This window comes from Echinops telfairi, unplaced genomic scaffold (genome assembly GCF_000313985.2).
Source record: "Echinops telfairi isolate 266 unplaced genomic scaffold, ASM31398v2 ScPeMD7_8;HRSCAF=38, whole genome shotgun sequence".
In the NCBI taxonomy this organism is placed as follows: Eukaryota; Metazoa; Chordata; class Mammalia; order Afrosoricida; family Tenrecidae; genus Echinops; species Echinops telfairi.
In genome coordinates this window covers 1,266,218-1,277,570 of record NW_022103905.1, presented here as the reverse complement: position 1 = coordinate 1,277,570, position 11,353 = coordinate 1,266,218, and the positions used below count along the sequence as shown (strand labels likewise).

Sequence of the window (11,353 nt, the reverse complement as noted above, 5' to 3'; positions counted from 1 at the left end):
CCTTGTAATTCTTTTTCTTATATGAAAAGGTGTCTTTATGTCAGTGATAATTTATGATAAGCCATAGTCACTTCTTAAACTTTGTTGGAACCATGGAGGATAAAAATCAAGCATGTTGGTTAAGTATCTAACTGTGCTTACACTTGCATGATACATTGCTATCCTACCGTTGTATAAGGGCTGATGTTTTTGCTGTTATGCATCAATACAAATGAGCAGTTATTTATAGCCAGTATCCATTCTGTTGCCTGAGTTAGATCTGATTAGTTTGTTTTCTAGGTTATATCCACTGTCCAATACTTTGATTATATCTCTGCTCTATACTTTTGGGATGGTGGTGTTGTTGCTAGGTGCCATCAAGTCAGATCTGACTCGTAGCGACCTCATGTACAACAGAATGAAACACTGCACGGTCCTGGGCCATCCTGACCATTGTTCCTTTGCCTGAGCTCACTGATGCAGCCACTGTGTCAGCCCATCTCATTGAGGGCCTTCCTCTTTTTCCCTGCCTTCCACTTTACCAAACATGGTGTCCTTCTCCAGGTACCGGTCTCTCCTGACAATATGTCTTAATAGTCTTGACTATATCTTGGTATGTGAGACCAAGTCTGGCCATCCTTGTCTCTAAGGAGTACTCTGGCCTTATTTCTTCTAGTAGATTGGTTTGTCCTTTTGGCAGTCCATGGTACTTTCAATATTCTTCTCCAGCACCACAATTCAAATGCATTTATTGTTCTGCAGTCTTCCTTATTGAATGTCCAACTTTCACATGCATACAGTGTAAGGGAGAAGATCATGGCTTGGGTCAGGCGCATCTTGGTCCTCAAAGGAACTTCCTTGCTTTTCAATACTCTAAAGAAGTCTTGTGGAGCAGATTTACCTATGCAATATGTCTTTTGATCTCTTGACTGCTGCTTCCAAGAACATTTATTATGGCTCCAAGGAAGACAGAATCCTTGACAATTTCAACCTCTTCTCCACTTACCATGATAGTATCTATTGATCCAGTTGTGAGGATATTGATATTTCTTACATTGAGTTATAGTCCATACTGGAAACTACAATCCTTGATCTTTATCGGCAAGTGCTTCAGTTCCTCCTTGCTTTCAGCAGGGTTGTGTCATCTGCATGCTGCAAGTTGTTAATAAATCTTCCTTCAAACCTAATGCCACATTCTTCTTCAGATAATCCAGCTTCTTGGATTATTTGCTTAGCATGTAGATTGAACAAGTATTGTGATCAGATTCAACCCTCATGCATACTTTACTGAATCTAAACCTGGTGGTATTCCCTTTTTCTATTCTCACAATGGCCTTTTGATCTGTATACAAGTTCCAAATGAGTACAGCGATGAAGTGTTCTGGAATTCTCATTTTGCTCAAGGTTACCCACAGTTTTTTATGGTCCACACAGTCAAATGCCTTTGAATAGTTAATATAACACAATTAAACATCTTTTTAGTCTTTTTTGCTTTGAGCCAAGATCTATCTGACATCAGCAATGATAGTCATTGTTCCAGATCCTCTTCTGAATCTTCCCTGGACTTCTGGCAGACCTGTAACTGTGCTGCTGTACCCATTGTTAGATGATTTTAAGCAAAGTTTTACTTGTGTACGATATCATTGGTATCATTCTATAATCTGAGCATTATTGGGACACCTTTCTTTGGAATAGGTACAAATACAGATCTTTAACAGTCAGTTGGCCAAGTAACTTTCAAATTTCTTGACACAGACCAGTGAGTACTTTCTGTTCTTCTTCCGCTTTCTGAAACATTTCAGTTCCATCAATTTCTGGAGTCTTGTGTTTGGCTGATACACTCAGTGCAGCGTGAGCCTTTCTTCAGCATCATTGCTTCTTGCTCATATGCTACTTCCTGAAGTGGTGGACTATCGACTAGTTCTCTTTGGTTCAGTGACTGTATTTTTCCCATCTTCTCTTGATGCTTCCTGCAGCATTCAATATTTTGGCTATAGAATCTTTAAAAATTGCAATTTGAGGGTTGAATTTTTTCTTGAGTTCCTTCAGTTTCAGATAAGCTTTGTTTTTTCTTCCCATTCAGTTTTCTAATTCTAGGTCCTTTCACATTTAGTTATTATATTTGGCATTGTCTTCTCGAGCTTCCCTTTGAAATTTTCTACTCCACTCCTTGACTTCATCCTGTCTTCCATTTGCTTTAGCTACTACTTTACGAGTAAGAGCAAGTCTCAGAATCTCTTCTGACATCTACTTTGATCTTTTTCTTTCTTTCCTGTCTATTTAGTGATCTTTTGCTTTCTTCATGAATAATGGTCTTGATTTTTTCCCCACACTTCATCAGGTCTTCTGTCATTGGTGTTCCATGCATCAAATATGTTCTTTTTTTTAAAAAAATCATTTTATTGGGGGCTCGAACAGCTCTTATCACAATCCATACACACATCTATTGTGTCAAGCACATTTGTACATTTGTTGCCATCATCATTTTCAAAATATTTTCTTTCTACTTGAGCCCCTGGCGTCAGCTCATTTTTTCCCTCCCTCTCTCCCTCATCAACCCTTGATAATTTATACATTTTTATTTTTTTTCATGTTTTACACCAACCGCTTCTCCCTTCACCCACTTTTCTGTTGTCCATCCCCTGGGAGGGGGTTATAGGTAGATCATTGTGATCAGTTCCCCTTTTCTTCCCCCACCTCCTCCTTCCCCTCCTGGTATTGCTACTCTCATTATTGTTCCTGAGGGGTTTATCTGTCCTGGATTCCCTGTGTTTCCAGCTCTTAACTGTACCTGTGTACATGCTCTGGTTTAGCATGATCTGTAAGGTAGAATTTGGGTCATGATAGTGGTGGGGGGAAAGCACTAAAGAACTAGAGGAAAGTTGTTCTTTCATCGGTGCTATACTGCACCCAGACTGGCTCATCTCTCCCTTGTGACCCTTCTGTAAGGGTATGTCCAATTGTCTACAGATAGGCTTTGGGTCTCCACTCCACACTATTCATTCACATTGATATGATTGTTTTGTTCTGGGTCTTTGATGCCTGATTCCTGATCCTATTGATACCTCATGATCACACAGGCTGGTATGCTTCTTCCATGTAGGCTTCGTTGCTTCTCAGCTAGATGGCCACTTGTTTATCTTCAAGCCTTTCAGACCCCAGATGCTATATCTTTTGATAGCCGGTCACCATCATCTTTCTTCACCACATTTGCTTATGCACCCATCAAATCTGTTCTTGAGATGTTCTTAAAATTCAGATAGGGTAGCCCAAGCCTGTATTTTGATTCTACCTTTGGGGTAGAATCTACCAGTATACACACAGGGTTATTCCAAACAAATCATGTTTAAACATGTCTCTGCCAGGGTCAGTAGATAAGTTCTCTTAGTAGAACATTTATCTCAGTCTCTTTACAATGCCTTATAAAAAGTCGCATCCAAACAATAACTTCTGAGGGGACTAGCTAGTCCAGTTCAACTTAAGATAGATCAGCTCAGACGGTTGTGGTGACTTTTGGAGATTTCAAAGGGGGTAATCTAAATACATTTTCTCTAGTGACACACCACAGCCGTAGAAGCTTATTATAAAATTTAACAAAAATTGAAAATTGCATTGGTCAAGAAAGTTACTCAGGAATTTTTTTCCATCATGACAATGCACTTGCTCCTTCTTCAAGGTGCTTATAGCAAGGGATATCCGATGAGAATTTGGGGGAAATTCTTATATCATCCAACCCTGATCTTGCCCTTTCACACTTCTTTTTGTTCCCAAATTCAAAGACTATTTTTAAAAGGAACACAATTTGAGGCCAGTTGCCATTTTGACATGATAGAAATCTAACTGTGTAAAATTCTTTGGGGGAAGGGTTAAAATGATGAAACACTGTCTTTAGAAACAGAACTAGATGGAGGATATATTGAAAAATAATAGGTTTCCATTTTGATACTTTTGTTTAATATATGTTTATATGATTTTTTTTGGCTTGGATGCTTATATGATTTTATAGAATACCTTTGACTTAGCCTGGTACTATCCTATACCATTGTCATCCCCTGATTTTTAGCTCTGTGGAGTTTTTATTGGGGGGTAGGGGTGGCAAAGGTTAGTTTTTGGAAGTTTTCACTTCCAACTCTTCTATTATGGGTAGTTGAATTCATACATGCTTTTTGTTTGTTACTCTCTTTCTAATTGCATAAAATGTATTTTATTGACCATAATCTCATTGTTTTAATAAATAGAGGTTTTATTCTCATTTAACGTGCAGCATTTGCTACAATTGAGATTGTAACATTTTTGAGTAGTTATTTGTAGTTGAATCTTCTTATTATGTATTTCAGTATTATAAACAGCTGCAGAAAGAATATATCAGCGATGACCATGACAGAAGTATCTCTGTCACTGCACTCTCAGTGCAGATGTTTACTGTGCCTACTCTGGTATGTAATGATTTTTCTGCAAACTTGAGAAAAAAAACACTTGTTTTGCTTTTTAATAATTTTCTTAGTGCTGAATCAAATTAAAACAGTGTCAGGATCGCTAAGTTGGGGTACTTCTAATTGGACCATTGAATTGTACTCTAGTGTGGTGCCCATGGGCTAGGTGACTTGTGAACTGGGAGTGACAACATTACCTCTGTTCCAATGTCCTGACACCCTGCAAGTAAGGAACCGAGTTTGTGGTCAGAGTTGGTTTCTAGAGTAATTTAGGAGCACTCCCTCTTCTACCAAAATAGTTTTCGCCATGTTGTTTTCTTTAAAGTTACTTGGGAGACTCATTAGAGAAAGATAAATTGAAGAAGGGAAATGGTTAGCATGCAACGATGCTGTGTAGGCCTAGAAGGAAAACATTGAGTCTTTTTATACTACTTCTTTCCCAATTTCTTCAGGACATTTTGGTTAACTGTTCTGTTCCAAAGAAGAAACAGTTGGACTTGAAGTTAATAGGAGGAGATATGGCAGAATAGACTCAGATGTGACAGAAGACATGTTTAGTCTACTTTCTCTTAATGTGATTACTTATGATAAATACTTTTGTAAATTGTCTATGTAATGGGCAGGGAGTCCATGAGTGTTTTCTTGTTACTGAGGAGTAGGAATTTTGAGTTTTAGAAATAACTTAGTTACTATTCTATGAAACTAAGGATTGTTTGATGCCCAGTAAATATTAAAAATAACTTTCTGACCACCAAATGAATAAAGTTCATACTATGATGAGTTAATGCTAAAGACAATATTCTTGAAATATTCTGCAGGCTCGGCATCTTATTGAAGAGCAGAATGTTATTTCTGTCATTACTGAAACTCTTCTAGAAGTTTTACCTGAGTACTTGGACAGAAACAATAAATTCAACTTCCAGGGTTACAGCCAGGACAAACTGGGAAGAGTATATGCGGTAATATGTGACCTAAAGTAAGTTGCCTGGGTCAAAAAGTGAGGGTGCCTGTAAAACACAGTGTGCTTGTATGTCTATCTTAATATCAACAAACCTCTGATCCTTTTGGTTATTAGAATTCTCTTTTTAAAGATGGCAGATACAAAGAACGGCTTTTCATTCATATCAATAAATATCTTAAGCTGAAGCTTCTTCTTTTTTTTTTTTTGCATACACACATTTAATATTGTGGAGATTTTCATTTTACCATAACTAAAAGAGCAAATCTGTGCTCGCTTCGGCAGCACATATACTAAAACTAAAAGAGCAAATCAGGATTTCGGCCAAGTCAGTGCCTCCTGTTTCTGGTGACTGCTGGCATTCATTTGTAACTGACCTCACATGGTGCTTGTCCTTCTGCTGTGACCTTTTCTCTTTAACTGTTTGTGAGTTGGGCAGCGGCTTACCTAGCAGATCCTTTTCCATACACATTTGCTTCGTGTCATTGATTGCAATCCCTACGATGTAGCATCACTTTCCCCTGTTTTCTTTTTGCATTCCTCTTGTCTATGTGATCTCTTCTGAACTTTGCCCTTGTGAAAATGCTTTTGATCTCACATGGTTGATAATTCCAAGATGTGCATAACTCTCTAGTACTGTTTGTTGTCCTTATAGACCTCTCTACTGTTTAGCTGGAATTTAAGCCATGAGGGTGAGTTCATTTTCAGACCCGAATGGCGACTAAGTGCCCTAGTCTTGATCGTTCCACCAGTCTCTAGCTGACAAATAAACCGAGTCTTTTTAAATGATTTTGAGTACTGGAAGCTTCTTATTAAACTGTGAGACCAGGTTTATGTGGAAGGTACCATATACTCGAGTATAAGCCAACCTGAATATCTGCCGAGACACCTAATTTTACCACAAAATCTGCATTAAAAATGTGCTGAATTCCATGATGCTCACCTTCCCAACACGATCGCTGAAGACAAATGGGTGCATAAGCAAATGTGGTGAAGAAAGCTGATGGTGCCCAACTATCAAAAGATACAGCATCTGGGGTCTTAAAGGCTTGATGATAAACAAGTGGCCATCTAGCTTAGAAGCAACAAAGTCCACATGGAAGAAGCACACCAGCCTGTGTGATCACAGGTTGTCAATAGGATCAGGTACCAGGCAGCAAAGAAGAAAAAAATCATATCATTGTAAATGAGGGGGAGTGCAGATTGGGGACCCAAAGTTTATGTGTAGGCAACTGAACATCCCCTTACTGAAGGGTTGCAAGGAGACAAGCCAGTCAGGGTGCAGGGTAGCAACGATAACATACAACTTTCCTCTGGTTCTTAAATGCTTCCTAACCCCCCACTATCATGATCCCAATTGTACCTTACAAATCCGGCTAGACCAGAGGATGTACACTGGTACAGATAGGAACTGGAAACAAGGAATCCAGGACAGATGATCCCTTCAGGACCAGTGCTGAGAGTGGCATTACCGGAAGGGTGGAGGGAAGGTAGGGTAGAAAGGGGAAACCGATTACAAGGATCTACATATAACCTCGTCCTTGGGGAACGGACAAAAGAAAAGTGGGTGAAAGCAGACGTCAGACAATGTAAAATATGACAAAATAATAATTATTTATAAATTATCAAGGGTTCATGAGGGAGAGGGAGCGGGGAGGGGGCGGAAATGAGCTGATACCAAGGACTCAAATAGAAAGCAAATGTGTTGAGAATGATGAGGGCAACAAATGCACAAATGTGCTTGACACAATGGATAGATGTATGGATTGTGATAAGAGTTGTTCAAGTCCTCAGTAAAATGATTTTTTTTAAATGTGCTGAAAAACTCGGTTTATCCTTGAGTATATACAGTAACTGAGAAGGGAGGGTATATGACAAGAACAGCCATCACTTGGAGTTGCCAAAATGAGTCTCCTTTCACTCATGCTAAACTTTGGTTCTACCCCTCTTCTTTAGTTTCACTATGCATAATTTCAGGTAATCTTATTGATGAAAATTTTTTCTAACCTAACCTCCCTTTTCATACATATGCCGTTGTTGTTAACAAATCAGTTTCTATTCCTAGAGACTCCTGTGGGAAGATAAGAACTACTCCATAGGGCTTTTAGAAACTGATTACCAGGTGCCTCTTGGTGGATTCAAACCATGACTCTTTTGGCTATTAGTCAAGCATTCAACCTTTTGTGTCACCCAGAGACAACATTTTGTAAATGTAGGATCAAGTTATTAAGGTGTATCTTCTGTAAGCTTTTCTCTCTGAAGAGGATTTAGAGTTTTCTTTTGAAGTTAAAAATCACTCAGTCGATTATGCTTAGGATCACTGGAACTAAAAAGAAATACATTTCAATTTATTTTAGAAATACAAGGGTGCTTCATAATATTTATGGAAAATTGGAATGAGAAAATAGTGAAATTTCCCCACAAACTTTTTGAAGCCTCCTTATAGATGCTGAGTATTAAGGGCCATGGCAGATCACCCATTCAATAAATCATAGATTTCAAATAATTCTTTTTTAAAATAATGTATTAAAATAAATATATTTCCTTCAATTTGATACTTATAAAAGGAACGCCAAGATGCACATGATTATTTATTTCTAGTCCCTTGGAAAGTATTCTAGTTTGTAGACATTGCTAGTGTCTGTCTGTATAGGAGATGTAAAAGTGGAAATAATAGGCTTCCAATCCAACTTAGAGATAGTTTAGTTCATTTAAAAATACAACCGATAGGTGTCTAGAAATTTGTTGTTGATTTCTTACATCATTGAGGAAAATGTTCCAAGACATTTTTCTAATTTCTAAATATAATTAAGTCATGTAAATCTCCCTTTAAACTCTAGTAAGTTGTAATGTTACCACATCTTCAGTAGAAGTAGATATATGATGAGTGAATTTAGTAATGAATCATCATATAGCTTCCTATTCAAATGTGTTCCCGAGGCCAATTATGTATAAATTACATATATTTTTTAAAATTAAAAAAAAATTTTAAATTACATATTATGTTCACAAACACAAATCCAGTGATGATACTTAAAGTTATAATTGTTATTAAATAATGAATCCTCTGGGTCTGCTCTATAGGAAAAAAAATTCTCTTCTGTGACTTTTTACTGTAAATTATTATGTATGAGTTATTTTTCTAATCAAAGAATTGGTACATAATTATATCCTTTATTCTCTGTGGTGAATAACTTGGAGTTACATATTCCTAGATACTTACCTATTTAAACTTTAGAGTTCCTGGTTTGGAATGTAACTTTAATGTTTTCCCACTCTACAAATGCTTACAATTCCCCCCCCCAACCCTATACTATGATACAGATAGCTCTAGTACTGCGGTTCTCAACCTGTGGGTCATGACCCCTTTGGGGATCAAATGACCCTTTTACAGGGGTCACCTGATTCATAACAGTAGCAACGAAAATAATTTTATAGTTGGGGGGTCACCACCACGTGAGGAATTGTATTTAAGGGTCATGACATTAGGAAGGTTGAGAACCACTACTCTAGTGTTAGGCCAGGTTGACTAGACAAACAAATCCAGTGACACTCACATGTATTAAGAAAGAGCTTTATATCAAGAAGTAATTGTATGTCAAGAGACCATCCCAGCCCAGTCCAATTTATATTCATAAGTTCAATACTATTCCATAAGTCCCTCTTAGACTCACAAAGCCACATTCACTGTTGTAAAATGCAAGAACATTACAGGCTGGTGGGTGCAAAGTCTTGTGGATCCAATGACAGTGGACACATCTCCAGGCCTCTGGCAGCCATCAGGGTCAGCAAGCTGGAATGTAATGGCAGAGAGAGTGGCCAGCCTCCAGAGAATCATTTATCTCTGTTGCCACCTCCAGAGGAGGTCATCAAGCTGCAACCTGATTAACAGGCTAAATTCTACATATGTCTTCTTACAGGTGCCATGTTGGCACAAAACAACTATCACATCTAGTGACAAGGGGAGGAACCCTGGTGATGTGGTTACACGTTGAGATGCTAACTGCAAGGTCAGTGGTCCAAATCCACAGGCCATTCCTAGGGAGAAAGAAGAGACTATCTGCTCCCATAAAGATGGAAACCCTGTAAGAGGTCATTGTGAGTCAGAATAGAGCCTATGACGGTGGGGATGACGTATTTGAGTACCTGTTGAGCAAATAATACGTTTCCAAGGCCGTATATATTTATGGAAGCAGATAGCTTTATCTTTTTTCCCACAGAGCAGCTGCTGGATTTGAACCACTAACCTTGCATCAGCAGTTCAGTTCTTTATCCAACAGTATAGGGGTATTTCCTTAACCATTATTGTTTTCCAGGATCTCAGGATTTGGGTAAAATTCAATATTGTCACTTTCCTTAGTTTTTCTCTCCTAGAGCTTATCAGTGCTCTCGTAATTCACACTCACAAGATAAAAAAATCACTGTCATCAAATCAATTTGACTCAGCAACCCTACAGGGTTGAAATTTACTAGTATATGCTATATGCCAAGGAGTTTACTTATTTTGCTTCATTTTATTGCAGTATTCTCATAAAGTAGATGATCTGTTTTGATTTGTATACTTTATTCCTAAGGCCCCAAAGCCTGGTAAGTAGCAAACCTTATATTTGAACTTAGCACCGCCCATTAGTAAAATTCATGTTCTTTTCACACTCTTATGTAGGCTCACAAAACACTCAAACAACAGTAGTAAGAAAACTTGCTCTGAAACCTGGCGAAAGCACAAACGAAATATATCCTTTGTTTCACAATGATTCAGCCTCTTTATTTTAATCTCTCGTTGTAGAAATTCGCCTTTTACTCTTTTCCAGCATATATATTCATTCACTACTTCTTACTGACACCCTGATTTTATTGTTATCAATTAGAAACAATCACAATGCCTTTTCATTATTTCCATAATAAAGTGTAAGTTCTTTCATGCTTTTAACTCTCCTTACTCTGTATCCTCTAATTTACCTGACTATAACTCATCACAAAATAAACTTGATTGGCACAACTACAAACGCTTTGTTCACTCTGCCTCAGAAAACTTTCATTCTTTCAAACAATGCATTTTAATTTTAGGTAGTCCCTTCTGCTTTTAGAAAGTTTTGTGTTTATACTGAATTTCTGTGCTTAGTTTAGTTCTCTGGTTCCAGTTCTCCCTTGTCCATTCAGAACAACTTCAATTCCCATTGAACTTGAAGTAGTATTTTTAAGTGGCATTTGTATTTTCCAAGGCTTCTTTAGGTGGTTTCATATTAGTTTTCCTTAACTGTTCCCTGTCATATGGTTTAGAAGTCCTTCTAAATCAATCTCCAGATCTTTTTCCATTGAATGTATGCCACTTAAGGTATATGCCCCTAATTAATACAGTACTCCAACTGAAATCTACCCAGTAAAAAATACAAAGGGGGGACTATTACCTTCATTTTAAATAAGGTGCCTCTATTAATTCAGTTTAATTTGTTACACCATGTGGAAGATACGTAGCAGAGTCATTTCTCAGTTTGCTAATTCACTGTGGAAATGAAACTCAGAAAAAAGATGCACATGAATATTGATTCTAATTAATAGCAATATGCTTTTATTTCTCTATTGTATTCCAGTGTATTGTTTCTGAAAAGTATAGTGGACTAAAACCAAATCACCCCCTTCACTCTGCCCCCCTCCTTGCCTTTTCCCTTTTCTTTCATTGATTTTGCCATATGTAATTATATACAGACCTTTCCCCCTGTTTAAAAAGAAAATTGCACTTGATAGTGTTAAAACAGACAAGAATGGATGGCTATGTTCAAAAAGGACTATTATAAGGGGATTGTATGAGACTATTGTAGTAGGGGTGAAAGGCCAGAACTAAGTTTCATCTCAGCTCCGCTGAAGCAGAGGGCAGAAAGATTTTTAAAGACAAGAAGAAGGTAGTGGAAAAATAATGCAGCAAGCCACTCAGCTTCCCTTCTCATGCATGAGGCCCCATGTTTGTTATAGGAGCACTGTGCTC

At 37.8% G+C, this 11,353-nt stretch overlaps 1 protein-coding gene across 1 annotated transcript in view; it reads left to right on the top strand.

Annotated features, from left to right (window-relative positions):
* UBR1 (ubiquitin protein ligase E3 component n-recognin 1) overlaps positions 1 to 11,353 on the top strand; it is a 154,738-nt gene that overhangs the window by 43,993 nt on the left and 99,392 nt on the right. Inside the window, exons 11-12 of the mRNA XM_004709383.2 lie at positions 4,317 to 4,415; positions 5,231 to 5,388. Coding sequence (XP_004709440.1) covers positions 4,317 to 4,415; positions 5,231 to 5,388 — 257 coding nt within the window. The remainder of the gene's footprint in view (positions 1 to 4,316; positions 4,416 to 5,230; positions 5,389 to 11,353) is intronic.